Here is a 23,595-nt window from a genome sequence, read left to right on the forward strand (position 1 = left end):
GTAAAACCCAGGAATGAGCAGGACCAAAAAGAGTGATAGCACCAAGATATTTCCTGGCAGCTTTCCCTTTTCCCTAAAGTCAGAGTCCTTGAGACAGTCAATGAGCCCAGAGAAGCATCTCACGGGGACAGTTGCCTACACCTGGGCACAGAAATCTGTTTACGTGAACAGCAGATGGGGGGTAGTGCTCTCCATGGCGGAGCCAATTCAGTTCTACATCCATGGCATGATGGCCCGTTGATAGTCATGATTCAGCTGGATTCTAGGTAACCTTCCTATGGAGTCCTCCTGCCCCTAGGGGATCAGGTGCTGTGGGATGCCTACCTGGAAGATAGCCTTTCCCCCTTTCCTGGGTATGCGCTCCAGTAACCACCTGGGGTTTGAAAGTGCAGTTGGGTACTTCTGCTTCAGGTGGGTCAATACAGCCTGCTTTTCCAGTTCCACAACCTTCTCAGGAGCCACGTTTTCTGGGCACTGCAGAGTTGCCCCAATGTCAGGGAGCCCTGTGTACCACGAGAGAAGCACTGAGATGTTTTTCCTTCCATAAACCAAAGGCTTCCTGTGAGAGAAAACGGTTCTTCAAAGTTACGCCCACAAGAGGCTAAGCTGATTTCACCAAAGGGACACAGAGTGAGCTGGGTCCCTCTGACTGAGCACTTCTGATGTGTCAAAGTCTGTTCAGGGAATTCTGGGTGAGGCCATGGGAGAGAGGGAAATGAAGAAGACAGAGCCTGGTCCACTAATGGGCAGGTCCCAACCCGACTGCTGTGAGCAGCACGCAGAGGTCAGAAGGGCCCTGACTGCTGTGGGGAACCCACAGGCAATCAGGTCCCAAGCTCTTCACCAGGTGAAAGGAGCTGGTGTGGGACCTCAACCACTGAGGGGTGAGCGAATGTGCCCAAGATGCCATGGGCAGTGGGGGTGGGGCAGGTGTGTGAAGTCAGGCAGACAGCCTGAGTTTGGAGACTACCCGAACCTCTCTGTGTGCTGTGCAGCCTCCCCTGGTCTGTCATGCACACACACATGCGTGTACACACATAAACACACATGCATGTACACACATAAACACTCATACATAAACACAGGCGACAGCACATGCAGACTTGGACCTGTCGCTGCCTCTCAGGTCACAAACGGAAACTGAGGTCCAGTGTGGACAGAAGGGTTCACCCAGGTTGTAGGAACTCGGCCCACGGAACCCCAGCCTGGGCCCCATGCTGCTCCTTTGAAGGTGTGCTGCTTACAGAAACCACATCCCCACCATCACAAGTTCAAAAGAAAACAAGCCCCAAACTCTTGAGCTAGGCCCTGGGGGTACTCTTGGAGGAGTGTGAGTTGCGCTCAGGGTGTCACACCTTGCCAGCGATCAATCCTCATCCATACTTCTCCCTTCCAGGAGCAGGGCCTGAATCTGCCTGGGGTTCCACCCCAGCCTCTCCAGAAGCAGCTCCCACCAGAGGGTGTCTTCCCAGTCCCTGTGAGCAATGTGGATGGCGATGGTACAGTTCCCCTGACTGCTCACTAGGGTTGCCAATGAGTCTCGAGTCTTGACAGCATTTAAGACAAAGCCTGCATAAAGCTACGGGAAGGAGAGGCAGGAGAACTCCATCTCCCTAGAGATCCTTGGGCCTCATGTGGCCTGGGGAAACCCACAAGTGTGAATGTCAATAAGCATCATGCATCAGCCCTCCATGTTCATGCATGTGGGCTGATCTCTCCCCAATGTCCCCTGGGGCCCTGGAACCCCACTGACAGGGATGATGGGAGAGCAGAGAGTGTTGGCTCCTTCTTCCTATCCCCACGCAGCCAGCGGCCAGGCCCAATGGAAAGGGCTGGCGATGCAGATGCCTCGTCCATCAGATGGAGTCTTTGGGGGGCTCAAGGAAGAAGGTGGAGACAGGTAAGGAGAGGCACTCAGCACAGGATGTGGTCAGTTCCACAAAGGAGGTCACTGAGGCCAGGGGAGCACAGAGGAGGGAGAAAGGGCGCTTTGGCTTCACACTGGGTGTGTGGGTTCTAGTCCTCTCCCAGCACTGACCTTCCTGGGCTTTGCTTCTTCTCACCACCCCCACCCACCCCAGTACAGTCAGCTAACCTCGTCCTTTCATCCCAACTCCAGAGAGGTCCCCAAGAACCCTTGTCCTTCTCCCAGGGTTCCTGATTGTAAATCCTTATAATATAACCTCAGCTGGGAACTGGGACATAGTATGAACTCAGATCATCCTGCCAGGTGTCTAGACTCGACCACTTTGGGTGCCACCCTCCTCCATCCCCTGGCTACACCACTGCTATCCGCTCTCAGCAGGCACACCTGGCCCCACTGCAGCCTAGAGAAAGGAATAACAGGAACAGGAACAATTGGCACCAGTACCCACACACCATGCCTATATCAGGCCCTGGGATGGGCATGATCCAGGGATCCTAGAATTCAATCCTCAAATAACTGGGTAGGACAGTGCCACTGTCACCCCATTCTACAGTTGAGAAGGTGGCACCTAGGGATGAAAAGATGGCCCACGATCTTGGGGCCCTGACTGCCTCACCCCCTGTTCTTGCCTCTTTTCCTTGTACCTGAGGAATGGGGCCCTTCCTCCTCGTTGGAGGTCAGAGCTGTGCTGTGACAGGAGCAGAAATCCAGCCTGAAGATTCAGCCCGGACCTAGTACCTGGCAGAGCTCAGTCTCCGCAGGGCTGTGAGTACCTGGTCCCTAACAGGACAGTCAGAACCGGTGGCTACACATCATCATCATAAGGCCTGAGCCTCAGTACCGCACTCCACATGAGCACCCCCACTCTGCTTGTCTCTCCCCTCCTGTCCTTAAAGGACATAAACCTGATATCAACTATTATGTCTTCGTGTTAATGAAACACACCCACTCTCAATGACAAGGCTCCGAGGACAAAAGCTGCCACCTGTTTACTCTCTTCCCAAGGCAGTGTCCTGACAGTCCCTGTGCCCAGCTCCTCTGCATTCACTCCCTTTCTCTCTAGCTGGGTCTCCTATCCCGGGGGTCTGAACCACACCTCTTGCTCACCCCAGGACCTTATACATAAATAAAAGGACTTTAAAGAGGTAATCAAGTTAAAATGAGACCCTCCTCCAATGACCTGTGTCCTCACCTAAAGAGGGAATTTACAGACAGACATACACGCATGAGAACACCTTGTAAAGATGAAGGCTGAGACCTACAAGCGAAGGGGTGCCAAAGCTTGCCTGAAAACCACCAGAAGCTGGAGACAGGGATGGACAGATTCTCTCTCAGACCTCAGTATAGGCCAGTGGTCGGCAAACTCATTAGTCAACAGACCTAGTACTATACACCTAGGGGTGGGGTATCAACAACAGAAACTTATTTCTCAAATGTGGAGAGGCCTGGCATCTTACCAGGCTGACATTCAATATTAACAAGTGCTCACCCCTTTGGAATAGGAGATGCCTCCTTGCACATTGACCTTAGGGTGCAGACCAAGAGGGTTATGGCTCCCCCAGAAAGTCTGAGATCAAGATGTTAGCATGGTCCTGTTCTGGTGACAATACTCTTCCAGGTTGTAGACAACCACCTCTACATTGTATCTTCATATAGTAGAGAGCAGAGAGTGGAGACAAGATGTCTTGTCACTCTTATAAGAGCAGTAATTCCATTCATGATGCTCCACCCTCATGACCTCATTTATCCTAATTATCCCCTAGACCCTATTTCCTAATACCATTGCATTGGAGGTAGGACTTCAACATATGAATTTAGATGGGAGGGGGAGGGACACAAGTATTCATAATAGCCACCTTCCCCAGTCATGGACATGGGCATATGGAGTTAGAGGGAATTCCCCTTCAGTGAGACAGTCACACTTTCTTTCCTTCCCACAGATCCCTCAGCCGGGGTGAGGTATGCAAGGCCTTCAACTCTCACAGAGGCAGGGAGCGTACACAGGGCTTGTCAAGGACAGCATGGTGCATGCTGGAGGAACTGGTACCATCTCTGTAGGGGTGGTGGTGGTGAGCAACCTCAGGAGTTCTGGGGGAGCCATAACCCTCTTGGTCTGCACCCTAAGGTCAATGTGCAAGGAGGCATCTCCTATTCCAAAGGGGTGAGCACTTGTTAATATTGAATGTCAGCCTGGTAAGATGCCAGGCCTCTCCAGCTGGGATCTGTACAGCCTGCCTATGACCTGTCTTCCCAGATGGTCAATTTTACTTCAAGACTAGAGGGAAATAGTTACTTTAAGTGGTAACAGATTATTTTATCATATTTAATCAAATGTGGATGTAGTATGCCTTTGAATGCAAGCTTCCTATATATTTTTGAGCTGTAACATAAAGTATCAGAAGAGCAACTTGGGACTGCCCCAGACCATCCTTGGGTTTGTGCCTCATTCTCTTTAGCTGTTAAGGAGACCCAGTGGGAAAACTTAAGAAGCAAGGGCATGCTGGCGGAAAAAGAGGTGGCCTTTGGCATCAGATGGACTTGCAGTCCCATCCCACTTCCCTCCATAGCTTGACCTCCCTGTTGATGAGATCGCTAGGACTTTGAGCAGGTGATTATACCACTTGGGAATGGTTATGCCTGCCTTGGAGACTGATGTGAGCACAAGAAACTAGGAAGGGAAGCAGATCTTGCTCAGACCCCTGCCTGGGCCATGGACTTGATTGGAAGTACCTGCTGTTCTGGGAAGCACTGTTTTGAGAGCCTAGTCCTAGCTTTTTCTTTTGTTGTCTGGTGGGGCCATGGGTGTTACTAAGCTTATGTTATGTTATGTCAGGTACTGGGCTGAGCAAATTGCCACCACGATTTCCACTATTTTCTTACCAGCTATAGGAGAATACCAGGGGCCTCTGGGGTTTTGAGGAGGAGAGTAGGCAGGGGTCTAAGGGCTTAGGAAGGTTCTATATTGGACACTGAGTGCCAATTCATTGCTTCCAAACTTGGATAAGCACCTTCTTTCTTCCCTCCATGTGGGTAAGCCTTCACTGGTCTGGCCTCTCCATGACCCCAACAGGTAGACTGACTCAGCCTGATATCCCATTCTGATCACTTGTCCATGCTGACTCCAGAGTATCAATATGGGGAGGTTGTCTGGTTCATAGCCCCAGGCAGCAGTCTGAACAGAACCTGCTTTCCTTGTTTAGTCACTTATCCTCACACCAGTTTCTAAGGCAGGCATCATCATCTCCAAGTATTAGCATCACCTGCTCAAGGTCCCAATGTTCTTAATAGAGGTCAAGCTATGGAGGGAGGTTTTATTAGTTTTCTAAGGATACTGTAAGCATGTTCCACAAACTGTAAACAATAGAAATGTATTGTCTCCCAGTTCTGGAGACTAGAAGTCTGAAATCAAGGTATTGTCAGGGTTTGTTCCAGGTCTCTCCCTCAACCTCTGGTGTTTTGCTGACAATCTTTGGTGCTCGTTGGCTTATAGAAACATCCTCCTGATCTCTGCCTTCATGTTCACAAGGCTGTCTTCTCCCTGAGTGTGTGTGTCTGTGTCCAAATTTCCCCTGATGATAAGAAAATCAGTTGTGTTGGATTAGGGATCCACCTTATTACACTATAACCTCATCCTAACTTATCTAATTAAATCTGCAACAGCCCCATTTCCAAATAAGATCACATTCTAGGGGATTGAGCTTAGTACTTCAACATATGAATTTGCCGGAGGGACAGAATTCAACACATAATAGAACCAAAATAGAAATTCAAGTTTACCTGATGGCAAAAACCACCTTTTATCCCAACATGCTGATGCTTTCCAAATTTTGCCACCAAGTTTCCCTAACAACAGAAGAGATTGAAATGCAGCACCTTACTTGGTGTCCACTAGAAGAAATGGGAAGGGGAGGGATTTTGAGTAATCACCAATGGTACAGCACTCCCAGGATGTCTTTGCTCAGGGCCACCTACTTCTGTTTCACATGCCTTGGTCTCCAGTTTCCTGTATGTTTCTCACCCCAACCAACTTCAAGGTAGATTTAAGCTCTCCAACTTCTTCTTGAGTCCTAATCTTGATAATTCAGCTTCACAAAAGGATGGTCCAAGAACCCCCATAAAGAAAGGATTCCTCTTGGTCTACTACCCAGAGCTACAGAATGTCCCTAGCGATACTCAGGTTAAATTTCCATGGGTGCCCTTATTGCATTTCATTGTCACATCCATTTCTGGCATTCTCTAGACTTGTAGAGATATCATTCTGGCCCAGGTTTCTGGGTTTGTTGGAAGCCTCCAGATCTTGAAAAGCAATTACTTGGAGGACCATGTGTAGCCCTTCCCTGGAAATGTGCCTTTTTGTATGTCTTGGTCTGTTTCAGTCAGAGCCTGAGGTTTCTATTACTGCTATTTCTGCACACTAGCTGCATGTTTATTTTAGACTCATCCCAGGAAAGCCTGCTCTAATTTAATTCCATTCAGCCACACTTTCACACTGTTCTAACCTATTTATATTTAACAGTTTGAAAACTTAAGTATCTTGATTAGAATAATCAATTATGTATTAATAAATAGCCTCACCAGGAAAGCAGAATCCAGCCAAGTATCCAGATGCTGAGAAAACAGTCTCCTCTTACCAGCCACATTACTCTAGACCTCAGGAGAGCTGTATCTGGTGGGCTCTCTAATCCCGAAGTCCTTCCACTGTGAAAAATGAAATCAGTTTTGATTGGGTCCTTCTCAAAGGATTTATGAAGAGAGGTTGTTCCTTCTGCATAGCAACTTCGGGTTTTAGGTTTGTCAGCATTTTTAGTGATACTGTTAGTGTTAGGAGCACTTAAGGACAGCCAAGTGTGCATAATAATAAGATGATAATAGCTAAGACTCATTGAGCACTGACCAAATTTCAGGCACTGGGACAGCTGCTTCCCCTGCTATGGGGCATCTCACTTGATCCTTGCAGTCACCTTCCAAGGAAAGTTTTATTATTATACCCATTTTCCTGATGTATAGACTAGGGCTCAGAGGAGGTAAGTAGCTTTGAGATAATGTAGTAAGAAAGTGTCAGTGGCCAGGTTTAAACACAGGCAGTCTAGCTCCAGAACCCTAGATTAGAACCATTTGGCTGAACTTAGTGTTGGCACTAGGAATAACTTGAGGATTTGATCCAATCCCTTCATCTCTAAGTGTGGAAACATACCCAGGGAGACAACGGAACCTGCCCAAGTTCATAGAACAAATTGAACACACAAGCTAGTGTGATTTTACAAATTACCACAATTGGGTTATGAGGTGAGACCCTCAGATATTTGAAAGAGATGGCCACTTGCTTTCAGAGTCATCTCTATTCTAAACATTCCCAAGACTTAAATAATTTCTCAAATGTCCTAGTTTCTTTGAAAGGTATAAAAACTTCAGAAAATTAATCCTGTGTCTACTCAGGAATGAAGGCCTTGCCCAATCTTTATTCCTGTGCATTTGTTCACCCCTCCAAATATTTATTGTGCACCTAATGTGTGTCAGTCACTGTTCTATATGCCAGAGAAACATCAGTGAATAAGACAGATACAAGACTGCACAGACAACAATAAGCTTGGGGTGGGGGGAAGGAAAGTCCTAAATGGAGAAAAAAACATAGTGAGGCAGTAGAGGGTAAGTAGATTGGATGGTCAGAAATGTCCTCAACAAGATGCCCTTTAAACTGAGATCTGAATGCTGAGAAGAATCCAGCACTGAGAGTATATAGAAAGGCATTCCAGGCAGAGGGACCAATAGGTGCAAAGGTCCCATGTGGAGGGAAGCTTGGTGTATTTAGGAATAGAAGGACCATGTGGCTGGAGTGTGATAGACATGGACAGGTTGGTAGATAAACTGAGAGAACTGAGTAGAGAACTTGTGGGGATATGCAAGCCAGGGTAACTGTAACTCTGATGGTTGTAGAAAAGGACCAGTGGAGGAGGCAGAAATAGAAACAGAGAGACCAGTCTGGATGCTGTTGGGAGTTAAATGGTGCCCCATCCCCACCTAAATATGTCTGCCTGGGACCAGTGAATGTGATCTTATTTGAACAAAGGATCTTTGAGGATTAACTAAGTCAAGGATCTCAAAAATGAAGACAATCCTGGATTTCCTGGGTGGGCCTAAATACAAAGACAAGTGTTTTTAAAAAGGAAAGAGAAGAGGAGAAAGTCATGTAAAGACGGAGGGAAGCAGAGATTGAAGTGATGCTGCCACAAGCCAAGGAACACTTAAAGCCACCGGAAATGGAAGAAGCAAATAATGACTTTGCCCTAGAGTTTTCAGAGAGTGTGGTCCTGAAGAAACCTTGATTTTAGACTTTTAGCCTCCAAACTGTGAGAAAATGAATTTCTGTTGTTTTAAACCATTCACTTTGTCTTATTTTTTTAATGGCAGCCCTAGGAAACTCATACAGATACTATTGTGATAATAGAGATGATGGTGGTTTGGTCCAGGGTGGTAATCATGGAGCTGGAGAGGTGTGGACAGGTTTTGGATATGTTTTGAAGGTAGAACTGATAGGACTTGCTAATTGGACTGGATGTGGGGATGAACGAAATGGGAGGAGATTCCTTGCTACAAATCTTGAATGGGCACTCCACACTAACTGGTTATCCTAGGACAGTGGTCGGCAAACTTATTAGTCAACAGAGCCAAATATCAACAGTACAACAATTGAAATTTCTTTTGAGAGCCGAAAACCGACTTCTGCACATGGGCCACAAAGTTTCAATGGCACTGTATGTGTGCGCCCACACGTGGTATTTTTTTCCTCCGTTTTTTTTAAGGTATTATATGTGTACATATATTACTATTGCCCTCCCCTCCCCACTCCCATACACGGCCTCACCCCCCAGTGTTTTGCGTCCATAGGTTATGCTTATATGCATGCATACAAGTCCTTTGGTTGATCTATTTCCCTCCTTCCCCAACACTCCCCAGCCTTCCCGCTGTAATTTGACAGTCTGTTTGATACTTTACTGTCTCTGTATCTATCTTTTTGTTCATCAGTTTATAATGTTCTTTATTATCCACAAATGAGTGAGATCATGTGGTATTTTCTTTCATTGCCTGGCTTATTTCACTTAACATAATGTTCTCCAGTTCCATCCAGGTTGCTGCAAATGGTAAGAATTCCTTCTTTTTTATTGCAGCATAGAATTCCATTGTGTAGATGTACCATAGTTTTCTGATCCAGTCATCTGCTGACAGGCACCTAGGCTGATTCCAAATCTTAGCTATTGTAAATTGTGCTGCTATGAACATAGGGGTGCATATATCCTTTCTGATTGGTGTTTCTAGTTTCTTAGGATATATTCCTAGGAGTGGGATTATTGGGTCAAATGGGAGTTCCATTTTCAGTTTTTTGAGGAAACTCCATACTGTTTTCCACAGTGGCTGTACCAGTCTGCATTCCCACCAGCAGTGCACGAGAGATCCTTTTTCTGCACGTTCTCGCCAACCCTTGTCGTTTGTTGATTTGTTGATGATAGTCATTCTGACAAGTGTGAGATGGTACCGCATTGTCGTTTTGATTTGCATCTCTTGGATAATTAGTGACTTTGAGCATGTTTTCATGTGTCTCTTGGCCTTCCTTCTCTCTTCTTTCGAAAAGATTCTATTTAGGTTCGTTTCCCATTTTTTATTGGATCATTTATCTTCCTTCTATTAAGTTGTATAAGTTGCCTGTTGATGTTGGAGATTAAACCTTTATCAGTGATAACATTTGCAAATATGTTCTCCCATACAGTGGGTTTTCTTGTTGTTTTGTTGATGGTTTCTTTTGCTGTGCAAAAGCTTTTTATTTTTATGTAGTCCCATTTGTTTATTTTCTCTTTAGTTTCCATGCCCTAGGAGCAGTATCGGTGAAGACATTGCTTCGGCATATGTCTGAGATTTCGCTGCCTGTGGATTCCTCTAGTATTTTTATGGTTTCTTGTCTTATGTTTAAGTCCTGTATCCATTTTGAGTTTATTTTTGTGTATGGTGTAAGTTGGTGGTCTAGTTTCATTTTTTTTTTTGCATGTATCTGTCCAATTTTCCCAATGCCATTTATTGAAGAAACTGTCTTGACTCCATTGTATGTTCATGCCTCCTTTGTCAAATATTAATTGAGCATAGTGGCTTGGGTGAATTTCTGGGTTCTCTATTCTATTCCATTGATCTATATGTCTGTTCTTATGCCAGTACTAGGCTGTTTTGAGAACAGTGGCTTTGTAGTACAGCTTGAAATCTGGTATTGAGATCCCTCCTACTTTATTCTTCTTTCTCAGGATTTCTGTGGCTATTCGGGGTCTTTTTTGATTCCAGATGAATTTTTGTAGAGTTCTTTCTAGGTCTGTGAAATATGCCTTTGGTATTTTAATGGGGAGTGCATTGAATCTATGGATTGCTTTGGGTAGTATGGACATTTTAATGATGTTGATTCTACCAATCCATGAACATGGTATGTTCTTCCATCTGTTTACATCTTCCTCTATCTCTTTTTTCAGTGTCCTGTAGTTTTCTGCATATAGGTCTTTTACCTCCTTAGTTAAGTTTATTCCTAGGTATCTTAATTTTTTTGGTGCAATGGTAAATGTGATTGCTTTTTTAGTCTCTCTTTCTGTAAGTTCACTATTGGTGTATAGAAATGCCATAGATTTCTTGGCGTTAATATTGTATCCTGCTACATTGCCGAATTCATTTATTAAGTCTAGTAGTTTTTTGATGGAGTCTTTCGGGTTTTTATGTACAATATCATGTCATCTGCAAATAAGAACAGCTTTACTTGTTCTTTTCCAATTTAGACACCTTTTATTTCTTCATCTTGTCTAATTGCAATGGCTAATACTTCCAGTACTATGTCGAACAGGAGTGGGCATCCCTGTCTTGTTCCTGTTCTTAGGGGAAATGGTTTTAGTTTTTGTCCATTGAGTATGATGTTGGCTGTGGGTTTACCATATATGGCTTTTATTATGTTGAGGTATGATCCTTCTATTCCTACCTTGCTGAGAGTTTTTATCAAGCAAGGGTGTTGGATTTTGTCAAATGCTTTTTCTGCATCAATTGATATGACTATGTGATTTTTATCTCTCAATTTGTTTATGTGATGTATCACACTTATCGATTTGTGGATATTGTACCATCCTTGCATCCCCCAGGATAAAGCCTACTTGGTCATGGTGTATGATCTTTCTGATATCCTGCTGGATCCGATTTGCTAGAATTTTGTTGAGGATTTTGGCATCTATGTTCATGAGGGATATTGGCCTGTAATTCTCTTTCATTTTGTTGTCTTTATCTGGTTTTGGCATTAGGGTGATGCTGGCTTCATAGAATGAGCTTGGAAGTGTTCCTTCCTCTTGAATTTTTGGAATAGTCTGAAGAGGATAGGTTTCAGTTCTTCCTTGAATGTTTGGTAAAACTCCCCTGTGAAGCCGTCTTGCCCTGGGCTTTTGTTTGCTGGAAGCTTTTTGATGACTGCTTCAATTTCTTCATAGTTATCAGCCTATTGAGATGTTTAGATTCTTCCTGATTGAGTTTTGGAAGGTTATATTTTTCTAGGAATATGTCCATTTCCTCCAGGTTGTCCAGTTTGTTGGAATAAAGTTGTTCATAGTATTTTTTAACAATCCTTTGTATTTCAGTGGGTTCTGTTGTTATTTCTCCTCTGTCATTTCTGATTTTGTTTATTTGGGTCCTTTCTCTTTGCTTCTTGTTGAGCCTGGCTAGAGGTTCATCAATCTTGATTATCCTTTCAAAGAACCAGCTCTTGGTTTTGTTGATCATTTGTATTGTTTTTTTGGTCTCAAAGTCATTTATCTCCACTCTGATCTTTATTATTTCCTTCCTTCTGCTTACACTGGGCTTTTCTTGTTGCTCTCTTTCTAACACTTTGAGTTGTAGGGTTAGGTAATTTATTACCATTGTTTCTTGTTTTTTGCTGTAGGCTTGTAGAGCTATGAACTTCCCTCTCAAGACTGCTTTCGCTGTGTGCCATAGATTTTGGATTGTTGTGTTTTTCATTGTCATTTGTTGCCATGATGTTTTTTATTTCTTCTTTGATCTCTCTGGTAACCCAGTCATTGTTTAATAGCATGCTGTTTAGTCTCCATATGTTTGATTTCTTTGGATTGTTTTTATTGTAGTTGATTTCCAGTTTTATGCCACTGTGATCTGAGAAGATACTTGATATGATTTCTATCTTCTTGAATTTGAAGAGACCTTGCCTATAACCCAACATATGGTATATCTTTGAAAATGACCCATGTGCACTTGAGAAGAATGTATATTCTGTAGCTTTGGGGTGGAATGTTCTGAAAATGTCAATTAATTCCATTTGGTCCAGTGAGTCATTTAGGATTGATGTTTCTTTTCTGATTATTTCTTTAGAGGATTTGTCCAATGGTGATAGTGGGGTATTAAAGTCTCCTCCTATGATTGTATTGCTTTCAATCTCTCCCTTGATATCCTCCAGGAGTCCTTTTTATGTATTTGGGTGCTCCTGTATTGGGTGCATATATGTTTACCAGAGTTATTTCTTCTTGTTGGATTGCCCCCTTTAGTATTATGAAGTGGCCTTCCTTATCTCTTGTTATGTCCTTCAGTTTGAGATCTAATTTGTCAAATATAAGTATTGCTACCCCAGGTTTTTTTTTCATTTCCATTCGCCTGAAAAACCTTTTTCTATCCCTTCACCCTCAGTCTGTATGCATCTTTTTTTCTGAGGTGGGTTTCTTATAGACAGCAGATATATGGGTCGTGTTTTCTTATCCAATCCGTTACCCTATTTCTTTTGATTGTGGCATTTAATCCATTTACATTTACAGTTATTATTGATAGGTACTTATTTGTCGCCATTTTTATTCTTTACCCCTGTGTTCCTTCTTCACTTCCTATTTCTTTTTTTTACAGCAGACCCTTTAGCATTTCTTGCATTGCTGGTTTGGTGGTAATAAATTCCCTTAGTCCTTTTTTGTCTGTGAAGCTCCTGATTTCACCTTCAATTTTGAATGATAGCCTTGCTGGGTACAGTATTCTTGGATCCAGACCCTTCCTTTGCATGGCTTTGTGTATTTCATTCCATTCCCTTCTGGCCTGATGAGTTTCTGTTGAGAAATCAGTCACTAGTCTGATCGGGGTTCCTTTGTAGGTAACTTTCTGTCTCAACTGATACTCACAGCCAATTGGCCTGGAGGTCAATTCCTCCCAGTGATACCAACAACAATCAAGACTTATCTACAACAAGTCTGTACTCACAGTCCACAAAGGTGTGTACCAAGAGTTTCCACCTCAGGTAACTGGGGCAGCCGACCCACTGAGCCATATAGGAAATCTAGCACACAAAGCTGCCCTACCAACTCAGGGAAGTAGTGAAAATACGGAGACAAAGAAATAGATCACAAACGAAAGAAATGGAGGATAACAAACAATTGGATATAGAATTCAAAACCACAGTTATAAGGTTTATCAAGAATTTCCTAGAAAAGGCCGATAAATTTTGTAAGACCCTCGAGGATATGAAAAAGGACCAACTAGAAATTAAACATACACTGACTGAAATAAAAATATTATACAGAGACCCAACAGCAAACTATAGGAATGCAAGAATCAAGTCAAAGATTTGAAATACAAAGAAGTAAAAAACACTGAACCAGAAAAGCAAAAAGCAAAAAGAATCCAAAAAATTGAAGATAGTGTAAGAAGCCTCTGGGACAACTTCAAGCGTACCAACATCAGAATTATGGGGGTGCCAGAAGAAGAGAGAGAGCAAAATACTGAAAACCTATTTGAAGAAATAATGACAGAAAACTTCCCCCACCTGGTGAAAGAAATAGACTTACAAGTCTAGGAAGTGCACAGAACCCCAAACAAAGGGAATCCAAAGAGGACCACACCAAGACACATCATAATTAAAATGTCAAGTGCAAAAGACAAAGAGAGAATATTAAAAGCAGCAAGAGAAAAATGGTTAATTACGTACAAGGGAGTACCCATATGATTGTCAGCTGATTTCTCAAGAGAAACTATGCAGGCCAGACGGGAGTGGCAAGAAATATTCAAAGTGATGAATAGCAAGAACCTACAACCAAGATTACTCTACCCAGCAAAGTTATCATTCAGAATGGAAGGTCAGATAAAGAGCTTCACAGATAAGAAAAAGCTAAAGGAGTTCAAACCAGTATTATATGAAATGCTGAAAGGTATTTTTTAAGAGGAGGAAGTAGAAAAAAGTAAAGATAAAAATTATGAACAAAAATACATATCTATCAACAAGTTAACCTAAAAATCAAGTTAATTAAAAATCTGAGGAACAGAATAAACTGGTGAATAGATATAATAGAATCAAGGGCATAGAAAGGAAGTGGACTGATAATTCTTAGGGGGAAAGGGGTATGGGGGGTGCAGGATGAGACTGGACAAAAATTGTATACCTATGGATGAGGACAGTGGGGGGGAAGTAAGGGAAGAGGGTGGGGTGGGAACCGGTTGGGGGAAGATATGGGGGGAAATAGGAGAAACAATTGTAACAATCTGAACAATAAAGTTTTATTAAATTAAAAAAAAACAAATCAACAAAGGGCAAGTGCTGGTGAGGATGTGAAGAAAAAGGAACCCTCGTGCACTGCTGGTGGGAATGCAGACTGGTACAGCCACTGTGGAGAACAGTATGGAGTTTCCTCAAGAAACTAAAAATGGAACTCCCATTTGACCCAGTGATCCCACTTTTAGGATTATATCCCAAGAAACTAGAAACACCAATCAGAAAGGATATATGCACCCCTATGTTCATAGCAGCACAATTCCCCATAGCTAAGATTTGGAAACAGCCTAAATGCCCATCAGCAGATGAGTGGATTAGAAAACAATGGTACATCTACACAATGGAATACTACGCTGCTATAAAAAATAGGAATTCTTACCATTTGCAGCAGTATGGATGGACTTGTAGAGCATTATGTTAAGTGACATAAGCCAGTCAATGAAAGAAAAATACCACATGATCTCACTCATTTATGGAAAATAAAGAACATTATAACCTGATGAATAAAAAGATAGATACAGAGGCAGTAAAGCACCGAACAGTCTGTCAAATTACAGTGGGAAGTCTGGGGAGTGTTGGGGATGGAGGGAAATAGATCAACCAAAGGACTTGTATGCATGCATATAAGCACACCAATGGACACAAGACACTGGGGTGGGGGTGGGATGAGGGCATGCGACAGTGTGTAGGGGAGGCTGGGGGAAGGTCAATAGGGAAAAAAGGAGATATATGTACTAATATATGTAATATTTTAAACAATAAAAAATATTTAAAAAAATAAAAAAATAATAAATTCAGTCAAAGTGACCCAGAGAACAGGAATGAGGATGCTCTATTTCCATGAAGGCGCCATGCCCCATGCCTTGCATCATCAATGCCCAGATTTGAATTTTCAGAGAAGCAGCCGATGCTTCAGCAGCCATGGTGAGCCTCTGGATTTTCTGATGGAGAAGCTCTCTCCTGTGGCCACAGGGTGAGAGTGCCGAGGTGATATCCAACATCTAGAACGGTTCAGGAATCTGGAAAAGGGGCTGTGGCATAAATTCATAAAGAGACTAGAAATATAATATAAATTTGTAATCCATGGGGAGCCAGAGGAGGGATTATCTTCAGTAACCAAGTTCTCTGAGTCTCTGGACCCCTAGTTCTTTTATTAACATAAATTGCCCTAAAGCAAAGCAGATATACATATCAAAAGGTAATGTTTAATATACAGTAGGCATTGTCAGTTTTGGGGAAACTGCCTTCGGCTGTTCAGGTGTTTGGCCAGAAGGAGGCAATAACATGTAGATTAAAATGCCCTCAGCTGTCTGGCAGCAAGCAATCATTTGTGTAAATTTGGGTTTGGGGAAATGCTTTTCGGCCATTCCAGCAGGCAATAACATGTATTCAACCCTGCTGAAGCCTCAAGGTTCCATCAACCGTTTTTAAAAAAATATATTTTATTGATTTTTTTTTTTTTACAGAGAGGAAGGGAGAGAGATAGAGAGTTAGAAACATCAATGAGAGAGAGACATCGATCAGCTGCCTCCTGCACACCTCCCACTGGGGATGTGCCTACAACCAAGGTACATGCCCCCAACGGGAATCGAACCCGGGACCACAGGCCAAAGCTCTATCCACTGAGCCAAACCAGCTAGGGCTCCATCAACCTTTTGATGAAACTTCTTGCATTTATGACATGCTGGAATTAGCCTCCAGCATGAGAGGGATTGGAAAGAGACGGAGGAAAATCCACTTTAAAGAAGAGAAATGGAGCTGACTGCCTATGGAGGTGGCCTGGAGGCTGGAGCCAAAGCCTGGCAGATGGGAGCAGTAAGGGCCTTCCACAGTCTGAGACTTGGAAAACCTTGTCTAAATCAATAGGCCCTTTGCCATCTCAGTCTTGGGATGGCCCAACCTGAACCCCTTTCAAAGTGGGCCAGGTGACTCTGGGACAAATTAAACCTGCTGGGGGCAGAGCTCCCCAATTTCAGAAACTACAACAACAAAGTAGGATCGCAACTTCTCTTGTCTCAGCCTCAGGGACAACCTCTGGCAACAGCTTTGAATACCTTCTTCCTGGTAGGCAGACCAGATTACTGCAGGTGGCAAGAACTCTCATGAAAATATCACTTTGTGTGTGTGTGTGTGTGTGTGTGTGTGTGTGTGTGTGTGTGTGTTCTTCTTACAACCCCCTAACCCCAATTTCAAGCATGAGGACTGGCTTGGCTTCTTCAGTCATTCCCTACCTCAGGAGAGGTTAGAGGACAAGCAATGGTGCCTTGAAGCCCACTTTTTTTTAAAATTTAAATTTTAATTTTTTTAAACAAATCTTTATTGTTCAGATTATTACAATTATTCCTCTTTTTTCCCCCCATAGCTCCCCTCCACCAGGTTCCTACCCCACAATCTGCCCTTACCCGCCCTCCCCCCGCCCCGCTGTCCTCCTCCATAGGTGTACGCTTTTTGTTCAATCTTTTCCTGCAACCCCCACTCCCCTTTTCCCCCGAGAATTGTCAGTCCACTCCCTTTCTAAGCTCCTGATTCTATTATATTCACCAGTTAATTCTGTTCCTCAGATTTTTTATTCCCTTGGTTTTTAGATTCATTTGTTGATAGTTACATATTAGTTGTTCCTAATTTTTATCTTTTTCTTCTTCCTCCTCTTCTTAAAGAATACCTTTCAGCATTTCATATAATTCTGGTTTGGCGGTGATGAACTCCTTTAGCTTTTTCTTATCTGTGAAGCTCTTTATCTGACCTTCAATTCTGAATGATAGCTTTGCTGGGTAGAGTAATCTTGGTTGTAGGTTCTTACTATTCATCACTTTGAATATTTCTTGCCATTCCCATCTGGCCTGCATAGTTTCTGTTGAGAAATCAGCTGACAATCGTATGGGTGCTTCCTTATAGGTAACTGTTTTTCTCTTGCTGCTTTTAATATTCTCTTTTTGTCTTTTGCTCTTGGAATTTTAATTATGATGTGTCTTGGTGTGGTCTTCTTTGGGTTCCTTTTGTTTGGCGTTCTGTGTGCTTCCTGGACTTGTAGGTCTATTTCTTTCACCAGGTGGGGGAAGTTTTCTGTCACTATTTCTTCAAATAGGTTTTCAGTATCTTGCTCTCTCTCTTCTTCTGGGACCCCAATAATTCTGATGTTGGTATGCTTCAAGTTGTCCCAGAGGCTTCTTACACTATGTTCAACTTTTTGGATTCTTTTTGCTTTTTGCTTTTCCATAGGAGTGATTTTTGCTTCTTGGTATTCCAAATCTTTGACTTAATTCTTGCGATCCTCTAGTCTGCTTTTAGGTCTCTGTATAATATTTTTTATTTCAGTCAGTGTATGCTTAATTTCAAGTTGGTCCCTTTTCATATCCTCGAGGTTCTCGTTTAATTTATCGTCCTTTTCTAGGAAATTCTTGAAAAACCTTATAACCGTGGTTTTTAACTCTATGTCCAGTCTTTTGGTTTCCTCCATTTCTTTCAATTGTGGCCTCTTTGTCTCCTCATTTTAGATGCTTCCCTGAGTTGATGGAGTTGCTTTTTGTGTTAGGTGTCCTAGTAGGGTCCAGTAGCTCAGCCTCCCCAGTTCTCTGTGGTGGATCCTCTTGTTGCACCCCTTTGTGGGCTGTATGTGCAGTCTTGTTGTAGTTAAGTTGTGCTTGTTGTTGGTATCACTGGGGGGAGTTGATCTCCAAGCCAGTTAGTTGGCTGTGAGGATCAGCAGTGTCTCTGCTGGGAGAGCTTCTGTGCTCAGCTTGGATGGGGCAGAGTCTCAGGGTGGTGCAGACAAACTTTGGTTTCCCATCCGCGCCACCCGTGTCCCAAAACAATGGCTGAGCACCTCTGAGAGAAGGTTGCTCTGGAGCCTCGCCCGCTTCTAAACAGACCAGTTTCTCCCTGACTGGAGCTGGATTTCAGTGCAGTCCAGAGGTTTTGTTTTTCTCCCGAACAAGAAATCCAGCCGCTGGGAGGGCTGTGCTCAGCTTGGATGGGGCGGAGTCTCAGGGTGGTGCAGACAAGCTTTGGTTTCCCATCCGTGCTGCCCTAAGAGGGCCGATTTCTCTGTGCCCCCAAAGAATGGCTGCGCACCTCTGAGAGAAGGCAGTTCCCGAGCCTTGCCCACTGCCAAACAGACCAGTTTCTCCCCAACCGGAGCTGGATTTCAGTGCAGTTGGGAGGTTTTATTTTTCTCCCAAATGAGAAAGCTAGCCACGCGTCTGCTGCCCTCCCTCTCCGCGCGCTGCGAGCAAGCCAGCCGCATATTCAGTCGCCTGCCCTTCCCACGCTCACGGATCTCTGCACCTCCACAGCTCCTGTGGCTCAGCGTCCCCCTCTCTTTGTTTCTAGTTGTAGGTTTTCCGCTCTGCCAGCTTTCCGGTGGTACTGGATGGTGTGCACTCTGTTTTCCAGTTGTAGTTTTAAAATTATTGTGGTAGGCAGCAATTAGGTGTTTACCTTATGCCGCCATCTTGGTTTCTCCCTGAAGCCCACTTTTCCTTCCTATCATTTGAAAGGAAAATTATAATGATGATGCAGGATGCGGTGCGGTGCATTGCAGAGCAGGGAAAGCTTGCATTGTGGTGGTATCCAGTATGTGGAGTTTGGGGGGCTCCTGCTGCACACTTATTAGTATAAAAAGCAAAACTGAATTTTAATGGTAGGTTTCTTTAAACACATTTATTTAGTACTGAAAATTGAGACAATTGGTATGGAGCAGAAAAATATTTACCTTATTGCAATCATGTTTGACACAAACAATACATGTAGGAACACCAGTGTCTGTTTGCTCCAACCATCTTTTGATTCATACTCTTACTTCTGGGTCTCATCTTAGCATTGACTTTAGAATCAGAAGACACACATTTTGGTGCAATGTGCCAAAAGAATGACCAATGACTCTAATAAGCATAATTCTTTGGCATAATTCTGTCTATTCTTCCTTGTTTTTAATTCCAAGAAAGCATCTTTGCAAGGCACCATGGATATTCACACCTGTATTCAATTGCATCCTCATTCCATGTGCAAGACAAGCCTTAAATGCAAATCTTTGAGGCCTTGGAGTTTCTGTTTTGTGGAGAAATGCCAAGTCCCATTTCTCATGCTTTTGTGGTTGAATCTTTTCTGTTTTGTCCTGCTATTGGAAGAACTCTTCCAGTAGGTAGTAGAAAGCTTGATGGTCAAGTTACTGAGGCCCTTAACTGACATTTATGCAGAGGACAGGTGAAAGGATGCTTTCTTTACTCACTCTAAAGTTTGAGGAACACTTAGTAAAATGATATTATTCAAATTCAAGTCTCAGTTAATTCTGATAACAGAAATGCTGAGTGAGTATTAGGTGCTGAATGAGGGCTCTCTGTTTTATTAGTCTTTTAACTTCCAAAGTAACCATGGCTGTTCTAATGGCCTCTTTTGTTGCATCTCTTCTTCAGTGTCCTGCTCTAGAAGTAGCCATTCTGGTGTGTGTGTATGTGTGTGGGTGTAGTTGGTACCAGGACTGAGGGCCAAGTTATGGAGGCCCTCTATCAGCATTTCTGAGAAAGAATGATGACAAGATGCTATGTCTTCCTGAGAATTTTCTTTTGAAGGCATCTGGGAAGACTCAGGATCCCAGACTGGGTTGAACTTCTGTGGTGGCTTCATGGAAATCCAGTTATAGCTTGTAGCTCGGCTTGGATCAGGATTAGTGAAGGTGATACTGAAGGCTCTCAAATTCGTACAAGTGGGCCTGGAAAGGATTCTAGCTGAGTTTGGGCAGTGGAAACCAGACTTCCAACAAGTGGTAATTCCCATGTGTTTTTTTTAACAGCTGCATAGTCCTCCATTGAGTAGCTTTAACCACTCCCAATAGGGAACACTTGGGTTGTTTCCAATTTTTGGTTAGGTCAAACAATACTGTAATAAACAATTTTGTGCACCCCTGCAAATTTTCTGTAACAGATTCCTATCATGTCAAAAGCCAAGACAGTTATTCTCAATCTTGGAACTTTAAATACAGACTCCTGGCCCCTACGCTGGCACCTCTAAATGATATACTTTGAGGTTAGAATCCAGGCAGGTTTATTTTCCAATGAACAGCCAAAATTGAAACTCTCATGAGAATTACCAAACTGCCCCTACAACAGTTGTATGTGTTGCCCTCCAGCCAGCAGTGAAGAAGAGAAAGGACCTGTGTGCCCATGCTCCAGCTACAGCACCTATTATCAGTTTTTACATTTGGGACCAATCTGATAGAGACAGTATGCCAGAGCGTCATTGGTGTTATTGATGTTTCTTTCATTATGAGGGTGGCTTAGCATCCTCTCTGTGTTCACTGGCAATTTTCATTTCTTCTATTATTAACTAACTATTCATGCCCTTTGCTTATTTCCTCCTCATTGGGTAGTTCATATTTTTCTTAGTGATTGAAGGAGCTCTATTTTTATTTTTCACATAGTGTATACAAAAGAATAAATGTTTATCAAGTTAAATAATTTAAATAAGATAATAGAAATGGAAAGTTTTGAAAAGAACAATTTAAAAAATATTGAGAATACAGAATACAGAGACAATTCAGTTGAGCAAAACAGGTGAACAATGGTTTGAATGATCACTTTCCACAAAATATTGTCAGAATAGGTGAGATAAGACCAATCTGTTTGATTGCCTCACATACTGAGTGGCTGTTGCATTCCCTGTAATTTTATGCTAAGCTATATTGGCCCCTGGAAAAGAGGCTGTAGTAAAATTGAATACCATTCTCCTTCCTCTTCCTGATCTCTGTAGGCTTTTTTTCCTGCCCCAGATTGCTAGATTTGTACTTTAAAAGCATCTCTGTAATATTAAAAATATTTCCCCAATATTTTATTATGACAATTTTCAAGTAATCAGAAAGGTGAAGAAATGTACATTGGATCCATATTGACCCACCTCCTGGATTCTACCAATAACATGCTACTCTATCATGATTCTTTCTCTCTAATCCATCCCTTAATCATCTTTTTTTTATGTGTGTCAGAGTAAGTTGTAGACATGAGTACACTTTACCCCAAACTCCAGCAGATCATTAACAAGAGTTCAATATTTGTTTAAGATTTTTATATTTTAGGTAAAATTAACTTGCAATGAAATGTCCAGATCTTAAGTGAACCATACTCTGAGTTTTGGCTATACATACACCTGTGTAACCCACAAGAGATTTTACCATCACCCCAGAAGGTTCTCTTATACCTCTATTTAGTCAACCCCCCATACCTACCCATTATTCTGATTTTTTCACCCTGAATTACTTATGTCTATAAATAGGATCATGTGTATGGTTTTGTGTCTGGCTTCTTTTCAGCATAATGCATATGAAATGTATGCATGCTATAGTATGTATTAGTAATCCATTCCTTTCATTGCTGAGGACTATCATTGTATACTAATGAGTAGTATTGCATTGTACAAACATATAAGAGTTGGCTTATCCATTCTCCTATTGATAGACATCTGAGCTGTTCACAGGTTTTGGTTACTGTGAATAAAATTGCTATAAAATCCTTGTACTTGTCTTTTTGTGGACAATTTACTTTTATCTATATAAGCATATCAGCCATTGTCTGTCATGTGTTCAATTTTTTTTTGGTAAATTTGTCATTTATCTTTTTACTTTCATGGTGTGTTTTTCTGTATGCAAGTTTTTACATTTTATGTGGGCAATTTTATCAATCTTTTCCTTGTGGCTTCTGGGTTTCATGTCATAATTGGAGAAACTTGATCTATCCTGATATTCTAAAAACATCCAAACTTGTTTTCTTTTAGTGCCTTTCTATTTTAATCTTCTAATCATCTGAATTTATCTTGATGTTAGGAGTGAGGTAGAGGATCCAATTTATTGTTAAAATGGCAAGTCAGTTTTTCCAACACAATGTGTTGAGTCTCCCTTGCTGATTTGAAATGTCACCTTTCTCAATGTTTCAATTCCCATGCTTGCTTCTATTTCCTTTCTACCAACTTGTCTGTTTTTTTCCTGTGTCAGTACCATATTGTTTTAAATACAGTAGCTTCATTATACACTTTAATATCTGGTAGTGCTAAAAACCCTTTCTTGATTTTTCTTTTTTAGAAATTTCCTGGCTATTTTTGTTTTGTTGTCCCACCAGATGAATCACCTTGAATCATTTTGTCATGTTCCAGAAAATAATCCTGCTGGGTATTTTTATTGTGATCATAGAGATTTTGCAGATTAATTTGGAGGAGATACCCCACATTTCCAGGATGCTGAAGGGATGAGAGAAAAACAAATATCCAGATGACTCCCAGGTTCTGGACTTGGAGACCAAGTGTATTTGAGGACCTAAAAATGGGGCATTAGGGTATAATGCCTGCCTGCCACTCAGGAGGACACTCAGGCTTGAAGAATGCTGAGGAGTTCACTTTGGACCTCCTGAACTGGAGATGCCCATAAGAAATCTACAAAGAGGCCGAAACCGGTTTGGCTCAGTGGATAGAGCATCGGTCTGCGGACTGAAAGGTCCCAGGTTTGATTCCGGTCAAGGGCATGCACCTTGGTTGCGGGCATGTCCCCAGTGGGGGATGTGCAGGAGGCAGCTGGTCGATGTTTCTAGCTTTCTATCCCTCTCCCTTCCTCTCTGTAAAAAATCAATAAAATATATTTTTTAAAAAAGAAATCTACAAAGGGAATCCCTGGATATAGAGGCCTTCCTTACATGCCTCCCTTATTCATTCTGGAGTCCATCCTCCACACAGCTACCATAGTGACCCTTTTCCCTTGTGGAATCAAGATAGCCTGCAGGCCCCTGCCCATCCCTGCACTCTCTCCTCTACTTCCCCTTCTCTTGCACACTAGACCCATCCACCTGCCTCTTTTCCATTCTGCCTAGCATTTGTACTTGCTGTTCCCTCTGCCTAGAATATCCTTGACCACACACTAGAGAAGGCAACAGTATATGTTTCTTCAAAACCCCATTTCCACTTCCAGATTCCCTGACTTCTTAGGCTGAAGGTCAAGTGAGAGATGATACTTTATTCAGAGTCTTTGGCCCTGAGACTTCCAGGGACCTGAGCCTGCTCTAATGGAAGAGGGAGTCCCTGGGATCTCACTTACCTCCCTGGGAACTTCTGAAATTTTCCCCTTCTGTTGGACTCAAATTTGGGGCAGGGCTCAAGG

The 23,595-nt window shown here is 42.7% G+C and overlaps 1 protein-coding gene across 1 annotated transcript; it reads right to left on the minus strand.

Moving 5' to 3' along the window:
• Positions 1-294: 294 nt before the first annotated feature.
• LOC307096041 (EOLA-like protein) lies at positions 295-1,609 on the minus strand (the record flags this gene model as incomplete). Its single annotated transcript, XM_079765630.1, is given in 3 exon segments — positions 295-503; positions 1,384-1,579; positions 1,583-1,609. Coding segments are annotated over 3 exon segments (432 nt in total).
• Positions 1,610-23,595: the final 21,986 nt, after the last annotated feature.

Source organism: Cnephaeus nilssonii, assembly GCF_951640355.1.
Source record: "Cnephaeus nilssonii genome assembly, chromosome: X".
In the NCBI taxonomy this organism is placed as follows: domain Eukaryota; kingdom Metazoa; phylum Chordata; class Mammalia; order Chiroptera; family Vespertilionidae; genus Cnephaeus; species Cnephaeus nilssonii.